This window comes from Ursus arctos, unplaced genomic scaffold, assembly GCF_023065955.2.
Source record: "Ursus arctos isolate Adak ecotype North America unplaced genomic scaffold, UrsArc2.0 scaffold_5, whole genome shotgun sequence".
Lineage (NCBI taxonomy): Eukaryota > Metazoa > Chordata > Mammalia > Carnivora > Ursidae > Ursus > Ursus arctos.
In genome coordinates this window covers 28,250,155-28,272,239 of record NW_026623067.1, presented here as the reverse complement: position 1 = coordinate 28,272,239, position 22,085 = coordinate 28,250,155, and the positions used below count along the sequence as shown (strand labels likewise).

At 43.5% G+C, this 22,085-nt stretch overlaps 1 protein-coding gene across 2 annotated transcripts; it reads right to left on the bottom strand.

Annotated features, from left to right (window-relative positions):
* Nucleotides 1-3,561: 3,561 nt before the first annotated feature.
* ISOC1 (isochorismatase domain containing 1) lies at nt 3,562-20,805 on the bottom strand. Of its 2 annotated transcripts, none has more exons than XM_026507886.4 (5): nt 20,442-20,805; nt 11,169-11,288; nt 10,855-11,058; nt 9,106-9,222; nt 3,562-4,768 (listed from the first exon to the last, which is right to left on the bottom strand). In XM_026507886.4, exons 1-5 carry the CDS (start codon nt 20,748-20,750, stop codon nt 4,622-4,624), a joined length of 897 nt encoding a protein of 298 aa, XP_026363671.1. In that variant the 5' UTR covers nt 20,751-20,805; the 3' UTR covers nt 3,562-4,621. The 2 variants fall into 2 exon arrangements, with proteins under 2 accessions (XP_026363671.1, XP_057163076.1); XM_057307093.1 differs by having other exon boundaries at nt 3,562-7,268; nt 20,442-20,790.
* Between the last annotated feature and the right edge of the window lie 1,280 nt (nt 20,806-22,085).

Here is a 22,085-nt window from a genome sequence, read left to right as displayed (position 1 = left end):
CACACAGTGGTGTATTGAAACCGTGCTATCTGCAGGAATAAATTGCTGAAATACAATATTGACATCGTAAGATGCTTATTTCTGCCAAATTCACTAAAATAATAAAGCTCTTACTTATTGGCAAACGAACAATACAACCAAGAAGCTACTAACGTTTGGGTGGCAGCCAACAGTCTTCACTTGTGTTCTTCGTAGGTATCATGCATTCGTTCTAGGGTCTTAATTTCTTACAAAAATTAAAAAACTCCACATTTCCAACTTGTAATTTACAAAGCAGTCTACATTTTCAGTTGAGGCTGCCAAAGAGGGTATTCTGAAAGCACAGGCATTTTCTAAAAGCCCAATCCAAGCCGCATGTATTCAATATACGTCAACAATGAGTACTTGTGTATTAACTCTACATTCTGAGACACATTCCCTTTCATTTCTTGTATTTAGTGCCTCAAGTGGGAGGAACAATTTAACAAGGAAGCAGCTGCAAGAACAATGAACAAATCTAAAGCCTAGTGACTTTTAGAGTTCTGTAGTAAAATATACCGTGCAACTAACAATTATATCAAGAAATCCAGCCTCGTATGACAGGTGTGCCTTAAGTTGCCTCTTTGCTGCTTTGAAAAATACAAAAAGCCAAAAGGACAAGGAAAAATGCAGTATTCACATAATAGACTATAGGACATACATTTTCCCTCCCTGCCCCACTTTTCCGGAAACAAATTAATAAGAGCTCATTGGGATGTAAGCTACAGACATTATTTTATTCACTTGACAGCACCCCACTTATTTCCTTCCTCCTTTTCTTCATATAAACATGATTACAACTTTAAAAAAAAAATAAAAGCAAAATATATTAGTTTCCCATTGCTGTGTAACCAATTTTCAGAAGTGTAGTGACTTCAAACCATTTACCTCCCAGTTCTGCAGGTAGAAATCCAGGTACATCAGGGTTGCATTACCTGCTCAGGAACTCTCCAGGCAGAAATCAAGATGTCAGCCAGACCCCGTTCTCCTCTGCGGCTTCTGGAGAATATTCTTCCAAACTCTACCCATGTTGTTTGCTGAATTCGGCTCTTTGTGCTTGGACAACTTAGGTCCTCGTTTCTTTGCCAGCCACCTGCATTTGGAGGCTTGCAATCTCCTCCCTCTTCAAAGTCAGCAGCAGAGCCTCCCCCTGCCAAGGAGTAGGGGATACCCTCTCACACTCAGGATCTCTTGGCTCCGGAAGAGCCGAGTCCCTTTTAAAATCTCCCCTCATTAGATACAAGCCACCACACCAGAGCACTGATTGGAAACTTGAAACACCTGAGCAAAACCCCTTTCTCGCTACACTGACACGGGGGGTTTAATTGCCCACCTAGCAGCAGGAGCCTGGGAGTGTTCCCACACCACAGTGGGAACTCTGGGGGCCAGTTAGGAGTTTTGTTTCCCAAGGCCAGCAAATCGGGATTATAGTCTATCAAACAGGAATCACTAGGTTATTTTTACTGCGCCAGCACTTTGGATTTTAATCTCTTCTAAAAATACACACTTTCTTGCTATCTGTTCAGACCTAACTGATAAAAGCAACGTGGGAACAATTCTAAAAGCCAACTGCAATTTTTTAAGAAATCCATTTCCATGTCATCTAAGTAATTGGTAATTCTCATTATGGTAGCCTAGTGATTTTTACATTCTTTTTAATCAAAGGTTAGTCGTTGACAGTTAGGCCCCGTGGAGGATTAAGGAAGCATTAATGATGTGCGAATATCGATTTGTAGTTATTTGACAATGAAAATAATTTCTATATTACCAGCCATCCTCCCGAATTACTTAGAAAGCCGTCCAGAGAGAAATAAGACTAGATGGAAGACAGCAGGCCCGGGGAGAGCTACGAGCTCGGGGACGATCCCATTGGCTTTGCTCTTGTCAACGGCTGTGCTATTTTGTACTGGAACACGCTGCCTTTTCATTGTTTCCTCCTTCCCTTCTGACCATCTTCACAGCATGAGCCACCGATGTCAGGAAAGGCAAGACAATGTGTTAAGAAACCTGGTCCTCATTTTGCTACACCTTTATATGGGCATGGGCATGTTTAGAAAAGGTGTTTATCTCTGGGTCTCATGGGCCACATTTGAAACATAAAACCACGTTAGAATTTTAGAGCTGAAACGCACCTTTTGAGATCATGATCTTTCAAGTTCCAGTCAGCTCGAGTCATATTTACCCAAACATCAACTTGTCAAAAGGGAAAATATTCCAGTTAGAGAAATGTGATATTTAAATGTTTATTAACAGGGTATTTGGTTTCCTGCTTGGAGTAAGTTATCACTTTTATTACTTTTCATTTTAAAGTTCTGCACGTGTTTTTACATTTCGATAAATGAAGCATCTCAGTCCTGTTCCTAACCCCTCAACACTGGACTGGTCTTCTGCTTCAGTGCTCAACTTCTTTATTTCCATCAGTTAAAAAAATAATGTTATCCTGCAAAATTGTAGGCACTTCCCAACTCAAAACCTAATGTATTAAAATCAATTCAGTCTTCTCATAAGAACAAGGCCTTGTCACCTTGTTTTGCATGATCTGTGAAAAAGAAGGGAGAAACCAGAAGTCCTAATTATACTCTTCTGAACTCTGGTAGAGTGACATTCCTGAACTTTTGACATAACCTACTTCGATTTACATTCGCTGAGAGGTTAGGATATATCTGACTCTGTACCAGACCAGAAGTTCCCTAGGAGAATCTTTTTGTCCTCAGCACATAGCACCATGTTGAGATCTTTCCAGAATGAGTACAGAAACTGCACAGCTCCTGCTTTCAAAGAGCTGACAATCTACTGGGAAAGATGGGTTCTAGCCCAGGGATACCCACTTCAGGTTTCTAACCTACAAAACTGTAAGATATTCACTTTGTGCTGTGTTGAGCCACTAAGTTTACGGTAATTTCTTACGGTAGGCATAGGAAGCTAACCTGGGGGTCAGGGAATGGGTTTTAGCTCTGACAAGGCTTTTATTTCATGAGAAACGAAGGACATGGATGCAGGCGAGGGAAACAGGTGTTGTCACTTAAATCCCTGCTATTCAAAACGTGTTCCCTTCTGAGCAGCCCGGGTGCAACGTGCCCTTTTATTTGGAAATGCAAAATGTCAGGCCCTCCGCACACCTGCTGAACCAGAGTCAGCATTTTAAGGAGATCCCCAGGTGAACTGCATTTGTATTAAAGTTTGAGGAGCACTAGGTTGAAGTTTTTAAAAACTATATTAAAATGTGGAGAAATCTTGGATTCTTCTTTTTTGACACCCAAGTTTGCTGGGGAAAAAAATACTCAACTGCACCCACAAGACTTATAGCTTCAGTTTGTTACTGACAAAAGAAATCAACATTTCTACTGCTCTTAAATAATGACAAAGCCCTTCAGTAAAATCCATTTGCCCCACCTGCAAAGGATTTTCCTTTGAAAAATTCCCTTTGGTCGAGAGATTTTAAATGTCAAAAGTTTTACACTTTGAAATAAATAGTAGAATTCCTGGAGTAGTACTCACAGAGCCATGTTGTGGGGGACAAAATAATTTCATTCACATAATACATTTTCTTTAATTACTTTAATATAAAAGACAGCAATGTTCCATATGTCACATAATGTAAAAAAAAGTTTTAAAACCCTCTAAGTTTTTAATGAAAATAAATTTATTGAAGGGTAGCAATGACTACAAAATTAATACTACGAAATCATGACTCAAGCCTTTGCATTAACTGTAATATTTGGAGGGTAGGTAGAGAAAATACCAAATAAGAATATGGATGTTTGAAAACTCCATTTTATCCAGCTTCTGACTCTTTGCTAAATCTGGTGCATATTAGATGTATTCAACATTGTTGTAAACACATTCAGCCAAAGTCAAAAATTTAAAACAGTTCTCCACTAATTTTATAACATTGCAAACCACTCTGTTTGCAAAATTAAAACAAAGAATGGCCCAATGAGTATTTCTAAATAAAAGATTCTGCTTTGGAAAAAAAAAAAAAAGAACATTAAGAGAGAATCAGCGATAGTGACTAGAATAAGAAAACAAGCATCATCAAGAAAGACATATAATTATTCAATATACGTTGGGTTAGATCAATGCAATTCGCTCAAGTTGACTGCACTGTGAAGGAAAGGGGTAGCATGATCCACAGGCCTATTTGAAATTCTCACCTAATAATCCTACTTCAATCTACCTGTAAAGTAAAAGCACTGAGTCCACACCACAACAGACATCTTAACAATACTACGAAAGTCAAACCATTATCGGTACGTTGTTTTCTTTACAGAGCACAATTTAAGGACACGTCACACGAGTATTCACTTTAAAAAATGATGACCAGTGGATATAGTATACACAAAACAGGCACCTCCATTATAATTTTTTTTAATAAATAAAAGCACATTGACAAAAAAAAGAAGGTAGGCAGCACCTGAAGCCTTTGACATTTGTAACTAAACGCTGGTATCCAAATGGCCTAACTGGTTATGTCTGACTAAGAGGCGCAATAAAGGAGCCACATTTTGACTTTAACATTTTAATTCTAGGAGAGACAAGAGCTCGTCTGGGCTTGCAGTCCTGTCACCTGATGGTGAGTAGCATACCAGTCCTTCAAATGTCCTTATACTTTGGAAAGCAGGCCCGACTCTGGAGCACTCGCCTTAATTAAATTCTGAATTTCCTTGAATTTGGGATGGTCTTTATCTGCCACCAGCTGTAGCAGAACAGCCTCACTCGTAGTCACTATGATCCCGGTTCGAGCAAGACGCTTTAAAAAAAAAAAAAAAAAGGACAAATCAAAAAATGAGCATAACAAGGGACACTGTATTACAACAGCAAAAGCTAAGGCGGGACACAATAGTGTCCTCAATAAGAACAATGGTCCTTAGCCAGACCATCAAATTCAGTGACAGGGACGGATTTCAAACTAGCCACACTACAAACCCATTATGATTATTCTCGATACTAGTAAGATGGACTAGAAACAAGGGAAAAAAAACATGTAGCTAATGTTATGACTTCTATGTGCCAGAGACAGAAGGGAAATCAAGACTATGAGTGTAAAACAACGATTTTTCATTTTTTTTCTGTCTCCAAACACCTGACATACAGCAATGTGTGTCCTTCCCATAACAAAGAAATGACGGGTGGTAGGAGAGCCTCCCACAAAGTGGAAGAATGTGCCCCGGGGCCGGTAAGAGAACCACCAGCATTGCCACCACTGTAAACTTCAGAATCACCAAACAAGAGCATAAAATTTAAAGTTTCGCTGAAGATCAAAGAATGTCCTCTCCAAACCGCCCTGTGGAATTGTAATAAAGAAGCAAGGACAGAAGTCTCAAGGAAGGAAGGAGGGAAAGAGGAGGGCAAAGAAAACAAAGTCGAGAACAAGCAGGAGAGGAGTAGTAGAGAAGGGAATGAGAGAGAGTTCTGGAGTTAGAGATGTCTTCTCTGGATGTCTCTATTATCAGAAACCATAGGGAAAAAACCGGCCAACTGCTGTCCCAAGAACCATCTGCTGTAAGAACCATGGAAGACGGGCGGTTAGACATAATTCCGAGCCAGGTCAGAGGAAAAGACCAGGATCAGTCACTCCTCATGAAGAAGTCAGGACCACAGCCAGCACGTCCTCGCAGAGTGAAGGTGACGTCTTCAGGTGCTTACAGATGCACAGGCCCAACCTTCCCACTGGCAGAGCAAACTCTTCCTTTTTGTCCCCAAGGACGCAGAAGGGAGAAGCCACAGCCTACTTCCCGCAAAGCCAGTGTGGACCTCAGCAGCCTGAGCAGAAGAGCACGCTGAGCAGCTGAAAAGAACACTCAAGAAAAGACAAGACAGCAGAATTATGCAGGAAAGAGGGAGGAAATAAGCAAGTGTGCTGGTACCCTTTATTTTGGGACAAATACCCGAAAGTGAGTTTTTTACGGACTTCTGGAAACTAAACTCCTCCTCCTTTTAGTCCGCTTCTGACTATCTTAGAAATCTCCAGGACTGTGTGCTTGCTTCCCAGAGAAGAGCAGGGGACAATGTAGGACTAGATGCAGCCGCCTTGGACGCCGCTCCCGCCCTCCCCAGCTGGAGGCCCTGCCGGCCTTCCTCACTGCTCCTGGTTCAACCAGCCGACTCTCGATGAGTCACTCTGAATCTTAATCACACTTTCAGTGTCTGTGACAGTTGCCTGATATATGCAAAAGTGCCAACAGAGGTCAGTTCTTGCTCATCTTTCTAGTCCCTTCGTGAGGCAGGAAGGACAGAGAACTGTTCCCAGGTCTAAGGAAGCAATCAGATCACCCCTGAAAACACCAGCTTTCCCTAGTGCTCCACTGACCACAATCTGGTTCACTCCAGGCCAACACGGCTCGGTGAGGCTGAGTCGGGTCACGTGGTGGAGGTCGGCTGGGACACTCAAGGCACAGAAACACATCTTAGTCACCTGACACTGACGCAGTATTACGTAGCTTCAAGATGGAGACATGGCCAAGGTTGACTGGATTCAAAAACAATCAAGCCAAGAACCTGTGTAAGCAGAAGGCGTGGCTCGGCAACATGCAAAGTTTTTAGAACACACTCCACCACCTTCCCACGGTGCCTGCCAGCTCCGAACTGAAAGGTGCCTGAGCAGAAAGAGCAAAGCAGCAGCTTCGGCAGACACGGGCAGGTCTGTGCACACCCACACACGCTATTAGGACACCGCAGTCCTGCTCCCAAACTCTCTTTCTTTCCTGGCTGGAAATGAGGCGAAAACGTCAAACCGCGGCGCTTCCATGCACACAGGTCTTGCGCTTCATCGGCTTCCGAAGTTCATCCCCTACACGGACAAAACCAGTCCAACAAGGTCGAAGGAAAAGCTTACTCTGACCCACAAACCTCAAAATGCAAGGGTGCAAAGTCATGAGAGCTTCAGAAAGGGCAAAGGGGGAAAAAAAAAACCCTAAACCCAGTAAATTTCCAACCCCCCCCCCCCGCCCCGCAAGTCCAAGGGTATCAAGTTCCAGAGAGGGTTTCATTCTCTTTGATTCTGCATTTACTCTACAATTCCTAGTTGAAAGAAACAATGCCTGACACATGGTCGGAGCTCAAAACATGCTGTTGAAGAAAGCACACGCCACAAACACTGGCACTGAAGTTTTAATAACAGTAACTATAAATCTTATTAGTATAACAATCTCAGCAGGCAGTATGGGTAGTCTCAGGAATTCCTCGAGTAGCTGTGTTCTAAAGCAACAGGGAAGGGGAGCTGGCCGGATTGCTCTTTAACCTTCAAAGTCCTGCAGTAAAAGAAAAAAGACCTAACATTTCTCCCAGTAAGTTACGTACAGATTACAACACCTCTGTAGAAAACTAAGAGAAAAATCTGCAACGTGGGTGGCATGCCTCCCCCATCAGCACCTGACCGGCTTCTTTCTTGTGACTTTGCAACCTCCGTGCTTGAACCCCGGCAACGCCAGCTGCCCTGCCTCTTCCGAAGCCACCCGGACCGTAGTCCCTCCTTGGCGCCCGAGAACTTCTCAGGACTGGTCCCTGCCGGGTCTGAGAAGCTGACATCATGTTTCTACATTTCGGATGAGACTAACCGCATGGACACAACGAATAATCATCACAAGGAAATAAATGCAGCAGCTAACATTTGAGCGTTTTCTGTGTCGGGCGCTACACTGAGTGCCGTCAACACGTTAGCTCATTTAATCCTCACCAAATCTTCCCTTGTCATGGCTTTTACTGTTCCCACTTCCCCAGTAAAAGATCTGAAGCATGTGTACGACGTAACTTGTCCCTGGGCATAGCTTAACAGAACGCCAGACCTGCGTTCAAACCCGTATTACCCCTCCAGTGTCTGGACCCCTGATCACTAAGATTAGACTTCTTAATGAGCGTCAGATGGTAAATAGGTTGACCATGTTTTTATTCCCAGTCTTATGAGAAGACAGAAGTGCCAACAATCATAATTTTCTGTAATAAATGCCATAATAAAGACATGCCTCAAAAACTTAATTTGAATGGAGGACAAAAGTCCTTGCAATTTCTTTATAGGCAAGATTATTGCTATTTTTGGATGTTTTCGGTTTTCCACTTCCGTGGAGACATTTCAAGTTCTGGACCTCAGCCTCCCTAGAGAAGGGATGGCCAACCAGGGCCTTAACGAAACTGCTGCTCCCAGCTCCCCACTTGCTTCTGCATCGGCCCTCTGCACTGAATTTTCCCCCTTCTCGTCTTCGACTCGCTCACTTGCCCTACCTCAACACCCCTGGGAACACTCTTAGCTAAAGAAATGACTTTGCAATCCACCAGAGAAAGTGGTTCATAGGCCAGCTTGGGCCTGAACACTGGAGGATCTCAACGATAATGACAAAAAATCTGTATTTCCCATTCCCAATAAAAATCATGAGTTAAAGAACATGCCAACTCAATCCACATGGACATGACTCTAAAATCACAGAACTAGAATCAAACGTGAGAGAGAGAACAGTCCACAATATGGCATGACTGTTTCAAAGGATTATATGGTAGTTTGCTTTTCAACAGTCTTGGAAGAGAAAATGCTTACGAAAGAGTACTGTTAAGCAACACTGACAAAACACCTCTGATTCCCTGACTCTGTTCCACCCTGACCCTCTGGGGCAGATGCCAACAAACACTAGGTGTGAGTGGTGTCCACAGGCAGTGACACACCTCCCATGCCCAGAAGTTCAAGTCTGAGGCTGAACCAGGCTGAGGCCCACCAGGCCCTAGGGTTGGGTTGAGTTAAACCGAGGTGGGCAGTTTCTGATTTGCAAATTTCTCAGTGATTCAGATCAAGCTTACTAGACTGCCTTTTACAAGTTCATACATCAAACTATAGCAAAGTTATGAGGAAAGATGTACGAAAGCTTTTGGTGTCACTAGAAATCTAGATCTGAAGAGACAGAAGATATAAGACAAGACCGAGTGCCAAGACCTCAAAGGTCGGTCAGTGCACCATCAAGACTCTGGAAGTCGATGAGTCTGATATCGTCAGAAGAACCTCAAGTTGAAGATGTCAATCTTTCATTGCTATGAAGTATTCATGATTCTTCGAATTAATTGGGAAAAGTTCATAAATTATTTATTTTCAAGCAGGACAATTACCTCGAGAGCAAACATCCGGTCCATCATGCTCCTCGATGAGGTGGCATCAGCAACAATATGAACCTCAATACCTCGGCCAACTAGCTCCAGAGCTGTTTGCTGGATGCACACGTGAGTCTAGGAGGAAAATTAAAAATCCTATGTAATAACGCAGTCACACATTTCACAAACGTGCGACAACATGGTAAGGCAGAAAAAGCACCACCGCTCTTACGAACTTGTCCTACAACTGGTTTTGCCTCTAACTTGCTAGGTGATCCTGAAAACAAAGAGCATCTCAGGCTTTGGTTTCCTCACTGTAAAGTCAGAAATTGGATTACATCAAGCTTCCTCATACTGGGATCCTCGAACATATTCTTGGAGCTCTGTGAGAATTTTTTTTAAAAAAGATTTTCACCTGTCATCTGGATGACCTTCACAGGGCTGACTACTACCACTCCGTTCTGATGCCACTCGAGGTTGGGTTTATTTCTGAACTCACTCTGAGCGCCTAACACGAAGAATGAGTCAGCAGTAGTGCAGACGGAGAAACAAGTAGAAAAACTAAGTTGGTACGAGGACCCAGTAGTAAAGGTAGGTCAAGTTAAAAATAACAAGTGGCAAAGGCAAAAAATATCCAGTATACGACACAAGCAGAAGTATTATATAGATCCCATCTTTGTTGGTACTAACTTGTAACAATTCGTTAGCAGAGAATACAGAGCAAAACCGTGCCCGACAACAGCTCCGTTATATAAGCAATGAAAGCACATTTCAATGCTACCAGGATGCCAACCTTATGCGCACGTGACGAGTGAGCTTTGGAGAATTATCAACTCACATGTCACTAAAATTGGCACTGGAGGACTGTTCAAAGTTGATTTTGATTAGGCACGAGGTCTAATAATGATGGATGAGCAAAAAAAGTGCCCGAGTCAGCAACAGGACTTGGCATGACATGTTTTTATAAACAGGCTGCCTGTATATCACCATTATTGAAGTCAAAATACAAAAATATTTAACGCACATCCAAACCTAAGGCTGCATCTTTCTACTCTTAAAACCTACTGTATAAAACCTACCATCAACACGTCATAGGTATATTTAATTAATACTATTTGGATTTCATTGTTTTTATAGTTTTCTTCATAATTTTTAAATTTAATTCAATAGCTGTTTAAATGCTATGAATAAATACGTATATTCATATGCAAAAGACCAGATCGAACAAAAAATCATTTTAATCAGCATGAGGAATCCATGAGTATTTTTTTCCTTTAAGAGGGTATGGAAGTGATTTGAGTGTGAAGGACAATGAGCTACACGACTTCGAAGGTTTTTCTACAGCAAAAACATGAACAAGGTGAAATCCTACAACACATCAACAAAAATAACATCTCTGATGAAAATGTGCCCCAAAAGGAGTAGTTAGAAGCAAAGCCCAAGAATCGATCAGCCTAGATTCACATCCAGCTCCATCCCTTAACCAGCTACGTGCCCCAAGAAGTTGTACAGCATCTGTGTGTTAGCTTCCTCACCTGTAATAGAGGGAGACCGAAAGTACTCAATTGGCTCAGAAAGTCACTGGGAATGTTGAATGGATGAAGAGCTACAGATTACCGTCATGCAAACAGTCAACGCTTAATAAAGGCTGGATGTTTTCAACATTCCTATCACCTACCACCTAGTCTATATATAAAATTGCACTGTCGAAATACCTGGGTTTTCTACAAATGATATTGTATCCCAAACATAACAACAGGCACTTACTTCTACTCCAAATAATACAACACTCCTGACTCCAGGAATCTCGGCTAATGCTGCTTCTACTTCTGGTATTACCATTGAAAACCTGGTCTTTGGAAGTACCAGTTTTACACCTGTTAGATCAATTTCTTGAACGGTGCTTCCAAGACCTTTAGGGTACTGTTCTGTTACAATAACTGGAATTCCTAACATCCGGGCCCCTTGTAACTGGAAAAAACAAACAAAAAACAAAGACAATTAGCAATATACATATCTGTAAACATATAAATGTGTATCATGCTTCAGGGAACTGGAAAAAAATAAACAAGCAAACATACCAATCTTTGTCCCACACTAATAATATCCCCAAAATATTTGATGGCTGGTCTGAATCGTTCCTGCATATCACAGCAGAAAAACACAGTGCTGGAAGGTGTAAGATTTCCCAGGGTGGTGAGCTGAGGAGAAAAGAAAAAAGAATGATTTAGCACTCGTTATACAACGACATTTATTTTCAGCGGAGGTCAATACAGGAGAAAAGTGTTCCCACTGTTTGACCCAGTAAGTCAAATTCTACAACTATTATCCAAAAGAAGTGATTCAAATTACAGGAAAAAAAAGTTATCCACAGAGATGTTGACTGAATTGCTTTTAACAGTGAAAATGAGAAGTAAACCAAGGACCAACAATACAGAAATGACTTCACAAATTTTAACACATTCCCGTGATAAAACATTTTTCAGAGAACTAAAATCATATATGCAAATAAGTTTTCAAAATATTTGAACCATCTACAAAGAAATCCACATGATCTAATGTTAATTTTAATAAGAGAGCACAGTTCAACAGTATTTCAATCATGTAAAAATATAAATAGAAGGTAGAAGCAAATATACGAAAGTATTAACAAGTAGTTACACAGCTATGGGTGCTGGTAATATTTTTTCTTTATACTTTTCTTGCCTTCTTCAAATGCTATTTAAAAACCTTTCCTAAATGTTATTTAAAAATACGCATTGCTTTTGTAATTAGAAAAAAATGTTATGATAGTAAACCACTTAAGTTTGATGATGGCACTGCTTACGAGTACGAAAAGTAACCCCGAAAATAATCTGTAGCCGAGACCGTGGAACATAAAACTGAAAAAACAGAAACAAATCCGGAATTGCTGCTGTAATCAAGACAGAAATATTAAGACACTGTTCTCAGGAATAACTTCGGAGAGTTCAAAAAAGAAATGCAATGAAATGATGCCAAGCACATCACCACTGTTTAATGGACAGACATAAACTGGACATCTGCATTCTTCAACGTATTCATCACCACCAGGAAATTAATAATTAAGGTTAAAAACAGCTTTACATTAACTGCCATAGTTGCTCTGTAGTAAGAACTTGGGCCCAGCATGAGTCTACAAAAAAGTGAAAAACACTGGTGAATGCTGAGAATTTAATGTCACTCATGGATTCTTAAAGGTCCATGATGCTTTTCTTCTTCCTTCTCAAATTTCAAGCACTGCAGAGGTAGCAGTCCAGTCCTGAATGAACCCATACCCCTCCTCTTACTGGCCAGCCCTTACATCTCCCCTCTGATTTTCCCATTTTGCCCTAAAACCACCCATGGATAATAGCTGTTAATAATTTTCTAGAGAAACCTGTGTCCCAATTACGTGATGCTGGCTTCCCCACCAGCCTGGCCCTAGACCCTCCGCGCAGAGCCTACCACTGCACAGGGTGTACGTACTCTCAGGAAACAGTTTAAGTGAATCATTAAATGGAATCTTTTATCCTTCTAGTGAGCTTGTACTTCCTTATCTATGTGCTGGTCTGAGGAACTCTGGCACCAATCTTCCTTCGGTGTTAACTCCACAGACCAAGTTCGTGGCAGAATGGGCATGCCGTCTGTCATTCTAACTCTATGCATAGAGTCTTCCTACTTTGCCAGTAAAGTATGATTAAATTACATATTCAAGCATCTTAAATTATATATTCTATCTTTCACTGTTTTCTCCCTTAAATTTTTAATGCAAGTATCATTTTCCAAAGCAGTGAGCATGATGTATATATAAGTCCCTAGGACACAATTTTTAAAACCAGTCACTATTTATGAATATGTATTTTAAATTCTCCGTAAAAATTAAATTTTGGATCAAAGGGCCCAAAGTCTAACTGGGTCCCTAGACACCCACAACGTGTTTAGGGCCCACGACGGAATGCAGTTTACCTGCAACTGGTCTGTTTCAAATGATAGCAATGCAGCTCGGCCATTCTCGTCATTCCACAGCAGTGAAAGCAGTAGGCAGGCAAAGTAAACCAAAGTCAGTGTGCCGGATGGCCAAGCGTTATCTCAGAGCTCATAGCCGCTCTATCTCCAGCTCGCAGATCTCACCTCGGATAACCGACAAACTCTGTGTATATTCCTAACAAGTTTAGTCGTCCTGACCCTAAATTCACAGAAGGTTATAAACAGCAAATCAGAAAGGAAGCTGCTGGAGATAGGCAAACTGCTATCAGCAAGAAATGATAGATGACAGAGAAAAGACTCAAAATACACTAAGAGCAGATCAAAACTCAGCAAGTTCCACAACCAGGCTTCTGGTGAAGGAGTACGTATATAACTTATAAATTGGGACACATCACTTTAGCACACTCACTAAGAAAATGTTAAATTACATCATACTTCAGGACTACAATATTAAAATGGCCACAGTATTTAACATTGGGATACTTAAAGGAATAAAGCCTTATCTACCCAGAAACCCTACATATCCAGAGTTGTGGTCTCCTGGGATTTCTGTTCCTACGTCCCTTCAGCTGTGAGGTCTCCTCTTCTGGGCAGGGGGCCACGGCAGGTATACGTCATAGTAGACACAGACTGAGGACGGCAGAAAATGCAGCCATAAAATCCTCACCACCTTGCAAAGCCCTTCTAGTATAGGCACTCACCTAGTAACCTTCAGCAAACAGGGGAGCCACAGAGATAATGTGACGAGGCATGTTTTTGTGCAGAGATGACTGGTTATAATTTAGTGAATCAAAAATGCCCGGATACCCTCCTCTCAGGAAGTCAGAGTTTAACTCCTGACATCCCCTTGGACGTGGGCTGCATGGAGTAATTTGCTTCCTCCGAGCAGAATATAAAGGCGGTCGGGTGACTTGACAGCGGGAAAACCTGGCAGACACTGCCTCAGCCAGGTGATCAAAACCGAGATAATCAGTGAGGCCACATTCATAGTATACAGTCTTGAACAAACGTGACGAGAACGACCTTCACGATCTGCGTCTCAAAATCCCACAAGCCCATTTGAAGCATGAGAAAAACATCCGATAAACCAAAACTGAGATACATTCTACCAAAATATCCGACCAGTGCTCCTCAAAACTGTCAATGCCATCAAAAACAATACAAGTCTGAAAAACTGTCATTGCCCAGGGGAGCCTAGGAAGACATGACAACTGAACATAATTAGTATCCGAGAATGGGTTGGGGAAGAGAAAAATGGCACTCGGGAAAAACTCGTGAAACCTGAATAAAGTGTAGAGCTCAGAGAATCTTATGTACCAATGCTGGTTCCTTGGCTGTGATAAGCATTGTGCCCAGCACTGTAAGATGTCAGCCAGGGGGAGACAAGTACAGGTGTCAGGAACTCTCTGGGCTATCTCCGCAACTTTGCTGTTAAGTCTAACACTATGGTAAAACTAAAAGCTTATTTAAAAAAAAAAAAAAAAGGTATCCCTATGCTATGGTAGTTGGGAAAAAAATACGCTACTTTATGAATAACTTGCATACTTGATAAGCCAGAAAGGAGGCTTTGAGGCTACAATAAAAAGGAGAAAAAATAAAAACAAAACAAAAAACCACCCTGAAAAACTCAAACCATTTCCAACCAACCCCCCACCCCATCCACATTAATTCAAATAAGTTGTTATTAATTACACACTGACTGTAAAATCCGGGAACTTCTTAATTTGACTCATGAACTTCTCTTAAACCAAAACCATGCTGCTCAGACACACGCTGCGACGGCAAGATAGCAAATTAAAAGTGAACTTGACCAAATGCCGTCACAAGTAAAATACAGCAATTACAGATCACTGCATATTCAAGAAGCATGAAAAAAATCACGTATAAAAATATGTGTGTGGGACGCCTGGGTGGCTCAGTCGTTAAGCGTCTGCCTTCGGCTCAGGGTGTGATCCCAGGGTCCTGGGATCGAGCCCCACATCGGGCTCCATGCTCTGCTGGGAGCCTGCTTCTTCCTCTCCCACTCCCCCTGCTTGTGTTCCCTCTCTCGCTGGCTGTCTCTCTAATAAATAAATAAAATCTTAAAAAAAAAAAGTGTGTGTGCATACATACACACTTTCATATACCTATGTATCTACAAACATCTCGATACACACACACACACAGATAATACATATTTCAATAAACATATTTAAATACAAAAAAACTGATCAGAGCAAACAGCCTCCTCAAACAATGGTTTCGGAGATCAATTTCGAGTACAAATTTTTCTCTACTTTCTTAAAAAAAAGTGCCATTGTTGGATCTGACCTTAGATTTCACAGTCAAAAGACTTTTCATCCCCAAGTCCCATTATTACGGTTACCATGACAGTATCCTCTCCTCTTCACTACCACCTGTGTTCTGACCATTTTCTGACAATGGCTGTCCATCTGCAGGGAACCTGTCCCTCCTCTGCTACGTGCCCCCTGGTTACTCAGGACAGGCACACACAGAGAAGCTGGCCTTCCTCAGTGATGCTCTCTCCATGCCCCGGTTCTGTTCTCCCATGAAAGCAATTCATGGTGAGTGTTATATGTTGAATTCTGTCCTCAAAATTCGTATGTTGAATTCCTAACCCTCAGGACCTCAGAGAGCAACCTTATTTGGAAACAGAATCACTGAAAAATAATTAGTCAAGACGAGGTCATACTGGAGCAGGGTGAGTGCCTAAACCAACATGAACAGCATCCTTATAAAAAGAGGCAATTTGGACAGAGAAGGGCAGAGATGAAGGTGATGGGTCTATAAGCCAAGCAATGCCAAAGATCGCCAGCAAACCACCGAGAGCCGGGAAAGCAGCACGGAAAAGATTCTCCCTCACAGTCCTCCGAAGGAGTCAACCCCGACTGCTGGCCTGCACAACTGTGCGGAAATAGATCTCTGTTGTATAAGCCACTCAGTGTGTAGTACTTAGTTATAACAGCCTTCTAGTGTGAACTACTACAGTGAGTAAACTGTGTATCTTTAGGAATGATTCAAGTTTGGAATTGTAAATGGGATGTGTTCAAAACTGTGGTAGTCCATGAGAGTCACAAGATACGCATGATGTGCTGGGGAGAGAGTCCAGAAGGGACCGTCGGGTATCATTACTGCACTCAGAAGTGTTTGCAAGGAAATGTGATTACCACAGCTATAGTGAGGCCTGGCTGCAACACGGACTCCCTTAAAACAGAGTTTTATGATGTGATTCCCCCGGGGTTACAAGGCTCCCTACACCGCAGAGCAGTGGGCGTTAGGATCTGAGACCAAATCTCAATTTTCCTAAATTCAATTACATGAAATCAGACAAATCATTTACATTTTCAAACAGCAGTGTCTCAATCTGTAACAAAGCAACAAAACACTATCTACCTCAGAGGGCTACTTCAAGGATTCCATGGGCTTCCTGTGATCAATCAATAAATTCATAGTTCCCACTCTCACACACAGCTGATTCACAGGGAGCCTCCACAAGGGGAAAAAAGCATAGTGCTTTGCTTAGTAATCCAAAATGTTAAATTTTTTGAAAGTCACAAACACACACAGACCACACACACATACATACTCCCATCGAACCAGTGGGGGAGAGACAAACCACATCCCTCACGATCCAGCTGTTTCCTCTCAGTGCCCTGACACTGTTCACCTCCCAGAGATCTGTCCCGCCTGCTTCTCTGTTCTGTTTCGGAGCATTATTATCTATCTGCTCCTCCTACGTGCTCTCACAGTCAAGGTTTCATAATCAAAACTCACCACCTTCAAACCAGCAAGCCCAAGGGTACAGATTCCTTTGCTTCATCTTTCCAAACCCCGTCTTCCCTCCCTTTCCACCATGAACTCTGGAGTCTCTTCTAGCTAGTAAATGTCCACTGTTAGTAATAATAATGGTAGTAATAAACCTCTAAGAAAGTGAAAGCTGGAGGCAAATCCCTTCCCAATGAACCATCTCAGGAAAGGTCAAAATAACCTTCCCAGGGAAGCCCTTATCTTCTGCCCACACAAAGCTGCCAGAGTTTTCCCTCCTACGTACAGAGGCAAAATGGCCTCACTGGCATCCTCCTCTTCATGTCCACTTCTTCCTCTCTCCTGTTTGGGCTCTGCCTTCCATGGTGACAAGCTGGAAAATACACTGGTGGTGGTAGGATACCAAATGTACAGGAGTTTTCAGGGCTGAATGTTTCCATTAGTAAAAACTTGGGAAATACCCCTTTGGAAAAATTAAAACCTGTATGTTATAAAAATGACCTAAATTCCCACCGTTTAATCCTCTCATTTACATTTCTTCCTCTGCGTCTCAAAATGCCTCAGACTTCAAGCATTCTGACAAAGCAGAAGACACACACACCATGCTGGCAACATGAGCTGTCTTCAGCTACCTGAGCTGTCAGCAGACACTCGGTCACTGCGACAGATTATTCCAGAGAACAAGACACTCAGAAGCCCACTACTGACAACGGGGGTCTCAAAGATCAGTCCCCACAGAACCGCTAACCGACCACGGGTGCACACAGTAGGACACAGGTAACCACTGTGTTTCACAAGGTCATGGCAGTAAGTCAGAACAAGCACGCAAGCAAAGCCACTCCTCTATGTAAATTCAGAAGATACTCCAGAATATACTGTATGTGAGCCTGGGCCCTAGAGGCTCTACGGTCCAGGTTCAAGGAAATAACAAGCTACATTACTTAAGCAGTGGACTAAATGTGGCCAAACTTATGCTCTCTGTCTCTGCCTCTGGGAGAAAGGGCCTCACCGATGGGCTCACGGATGTGCCATCTTAAGCCTTCCTAAGTGACAGGGATTCCTGAGAACAATGAACACCAGCAAAACAAGTGATATTACAAGCTCAAGTTTGTGGCCTGCTCTCTATTCTGCTTGATATTTTCATTAAGCATGAAAAGAGAAGATGAATGCTATAGTCAGCTATGAGGGAGGACCTTCCCAAGCTTGGATGGCCCCACCATTACCAGAGAACCTTGGGCAATTCCCTCTATGTTCTGCTCTTCCGCAAAATGAGAGTTAGGTTATCAGGTAAGGAACAAGAATGGGGTCTTATCCATGTTTGGATTCATTGTGCCAGGCACTTAAAGCTGCCACCCAAATGTTTCTGTGATGACCTCTATGGTCTCATTCAGCTATGAAATGTCCACGTCTCTAGGATTATACAGCTAGGTCCCAAAAACACATAATAAAGTGTTCATGAAAAGAACGACCTTCCCTTTCACTTCTGAGTATATACACATGTAAGTACACATATGTGTGCTGATACATATAAATACTCATATACATACAAATGGGTATCAGAATAGCTTTATGGATATATATGGAGTGTGTGTAGCCTTCCACATCTGTTTTTATGGCTGGAGGAGGCACAGGGCCAAAGAAGTCAAAGTATTAGGATCACTAAAAGGAGATAATATAAAGAAAAAATTGTCACAAACTTTAAAATACATGAAGTGTTATATAACAGACACTTAGGAACTCTTGGGCTATTTAGTGAGATATAAATAATATTTTTTAAAAGATGGAACAGAGTTGTCCTATTATTAAAATTATTATTTTAAACATCACCACCAAAAAAATGCTATCTCCTATACCAAGCAAAATATTTCAAAAGCCACAAGTGACCTGAATTATAAAATGCCTTTTGAGAATATACAGGACATTTCAGGTATACACATATACATTAATTTCCAGAATGTTAAAAAAGAGTTGGCAGACCAGGGCTTGAATTTTTCAAAATAAAAAAAATCTGATCTTGGGGGTAAAAACAAACAGAGATGTGGGGTGGGGGGTCGCTAGTTTGGCATACCATCTTATTAGGTAATAGCCCACCTTACCTCCCAACCACTAGAGGAAATGCATCACAAAGAATTCTGCATCCTCAGCTCAGCTCCAGACCTCCTCAGTTAGAATTTGGATTCTGGCCCTTATTAATGGATCTGTCAAAGGTGCATCCAACTTCTTGGGTATTTTGGCAACAATAACCTAAATACACTGACAAGGAAGGCTGCAGAGAGGTGTCATCCATGAAAACTCCTGAAGACAAAAATGCGGGGTAGTAAACACCTACCAACCACAATTCTCACAATTCTCTGTATGGACAACAGGGCAAATTCTGGGGTATCAGAGATCATCACTTTAGGATCCCCACAGGCGTAAACAGCGGAATCTCATAGCCTTTGTCCTCTGAACACGGGAAATTTATCCAGGTAAAAATATCTGCTTTGGAAGCTTCTGGCATGGGTGCTGGGGTGATAAGAAACAAAACCGATTCTGCAGTTAGCTGTGTACAGCTGGGAAAAAAAAAATCGAGAGAATAATCTTAAGAATATGACACATTAAAAAAAAGAAGAAGAATATGACACTTGAATATTAAAATGCCTTCTAAGCCTGATTCCCACATTGCAGTTTGGTCTTCCGAAGAAATGGCTTTATCAGTTTCTCAACGAAAGAAAAATTGTTGATAGTGTAGTACCTAAAATATACCTTATGCTCTTTCTTTCCAAAAATAAAAATCCTCCAGCGAATCCTCTGAGCGTAAAAAGGACAAGAGACAGGCCCGCATAGTTATTAGTGCATGACTTTAAAAAAAAATTTTTTTTAAAGCTATAAAATAATCCTCAGGTGTAACAACTTTCTCAGCTGGCACCACCGGAAAATCCTGGTGTAGCCAGAGTTGGGTCATTAACAAGGTATTACAGTCCTGGAGTCGAATGACTTTTTCAACGGAGGCGACGCATACATAATCAACGGAATCAGTAGCCAGTTACCAGGAAGAGGCTACGCAAATGGTTATTTCACTTAAGGTTAAGGGAGACTTAAGCTCCAGGACCTGAAAGCTGGGGAGAGGAGCGGGGAAACGTCTGACTCCTGAAGTTTGTGTTTCCGCAAGTGGTAAACACAACTCTGGGTAACAAACCCTGAGGCCAATACTCCGCATCAACTCTCTACCCCATTGGGCAGCACTCCCACAGAAAAATTACAGCTAGTACCGCACAGCCCTTCGGTTACGCAGGCGGCTGGACTCGCTCTTGGCACACAAAGCGGATGCGGGCGGTCGAGGACCACACACGTGGGGGCGTTCTCGCGTGCCCGGACGCGCTGGGGGGCCCACGCCCCCGCTTCGGGCGAGGACAGCTGGTGACCGTCACCTTCGGACTGGCCCATTCGCTGGGCCGTCCCCGAGGACTGCGATCGCGGCGCAGCCCTTCCAAGCCAGCGAGGCGCGCAGGGCCCGGCGCCAGGGCGGCGCGGGGCACCTGAGGAGCGCGGCGGGGGCGGAGACAGGGACGCGCGCGGACCGGGAACCGCGGCGGGGCGCGCGGCCCTCCCGCGGGACCCACCTGGATCTGAAGCGGCACGAGGCGGACCTTGCAACGCTCGCTCACCGCGAAGCCCTTGGGCAGGTCCACGTACTGGCCCCACTCCTCGGCGAAGAGCTGCACCACGAATTTGCGGTGCATGTCGATCTGGTCGCCGTACAGGCTGAGGAACTTCTGGATGAGCAGCTCGTAGCCCGCGCCGTGCGGCACGGAGGAGGGCCGCGCGAAGACCGAGAAGCAGAAGAGCACGGGCACCGTGCCCGACGGCGCCCCCGCGCCCGCGCCGCCGCTATTGGGGAGCGCCGGGACAGCCAGCTCCGCCGCCGCCATGTTCCCCCGAGCGTCTGCCAGCTCCGAGGCCAGCGAGGCGCAGACAGGGCCGGCCGCCGCGGCCCCGCCTCCCCGCGCCGCCCGCCCGCCCGCTCGGGAAGGCGAAGGGGCGGGCCCTGGCGGCCAAGGCTCGCGCGCCCTCCCCCGCCCCGCAGAGGGCGGACCGCCGAGGAGGGGGGGCGGGGGGGCCGGGGTGCGCGCGAGGCAGCGCCTGCGCCCGCCGCCGGGACCGCCCCCTCCAACCTGGACCTGGCTGGGCGGCCCCGGTGCGCGTCTAGTGCGCGGGGGAGGTCTGTGGCCCCAACTTCCCCCACGGTCCGCCCACCTTCGAACGGGCGCTGTTCGCGGGGAGTTTACGTTGTGCTTGGGGACCCAGGGCTGCCCGGCTGAATCTCCTGGGATGGGTTACCTGTTGGCCTTGTGGGGACAGGCGGTCAGTCCTCTTCGAGGGTGGCGGCAGTAATGTCGAAACCAATAGGTCAGACTGATAGAGACCTTGAGAAGAGCCGCAGAATTTAATGTTTCCTTAGGAGGGTCATCCGAAGCTCAGAATTTCATGTTTTTTCAGTCCCATGGAACACAGTATCTCTAGTAATGAATTTGAGGTCTTGGCCTCCCTTTATCTCAACCCAATTTCAGGGAGAACTTGGATTGGGAATTGCAAAATATAAAGAGGCTTATGAGTAAAAATCGAGACTTTGTATTCAAACTGAACATTTTTTTTTAAGTGAGTAAAAGGGATCACCTTTAAATAAAGTAATCCCCTGCCTTAGGAACACTGTAAAGCACTATGTACAATTAACGGGAATTAGAGAAGCGTACACTATGAACAAAGTTTCCTTAACATCAGGTCCTGGACCAAGATAGGCTCATGCGTCTAAACACATTTTAGGTATTGGGGGTTTCCTCTTTTTGCAATGTAGTAACTTTGAAGTCAGGGTTTCTCAGACGGCGCTGCTGACATTTGGAAAGCAGACTACTTTTCCACGGGTGTGGGGGGGCGGCTATCTTGTGTATTCATTTGTAGGCTGTTTAGCAGCATCCCTGGCCTCTACCCGCTAGATACCAGTCTTCACAATCAAAAACGTTTCCAGACATTGCCAAACATCCCCCAGGGGGCAAATTTGCTCCCAGTTGCAAACTACTGCTTTCAAGTAATGCTAAGACCTCCATTTGGCCTTTATTGCTCACTTGTACCCAAACTACTAAAAATACTCTGTTTTCTAGTTTCTCTTCAAACTCGGAGAGATTCCATTAAAAACTCTTATTGTCCGAACCCATCAGACCCAAAATTATATTTCTGCAGCTACTGCTCCAGTGCAAGGTCTTCCATAT

Coding starts and splice junctions, on each gene's coding strand:
- ISOC1 (XM_026507886.4), bottom strand. CDS start 20,750: ATGGCGGCGGCGGAGCTGGCTGTCCCGGCGCTCCCCAATAGCGGCGGC. Junction 11,289..20,441: donor TCGTGCCGCTTCAGATCCAG/GTGGGTCCCGCG, acceptor TTTTCTCCTCAG/CTCACCACCCTGGGAAATCT. Junction 11,059..11,168: donor TTAGTGTGGGACAAAGATTG/GTATGTTTGCTT, acceptor TGTTTTTTCCAG/TTACAAGGGGCCCGGATGTT.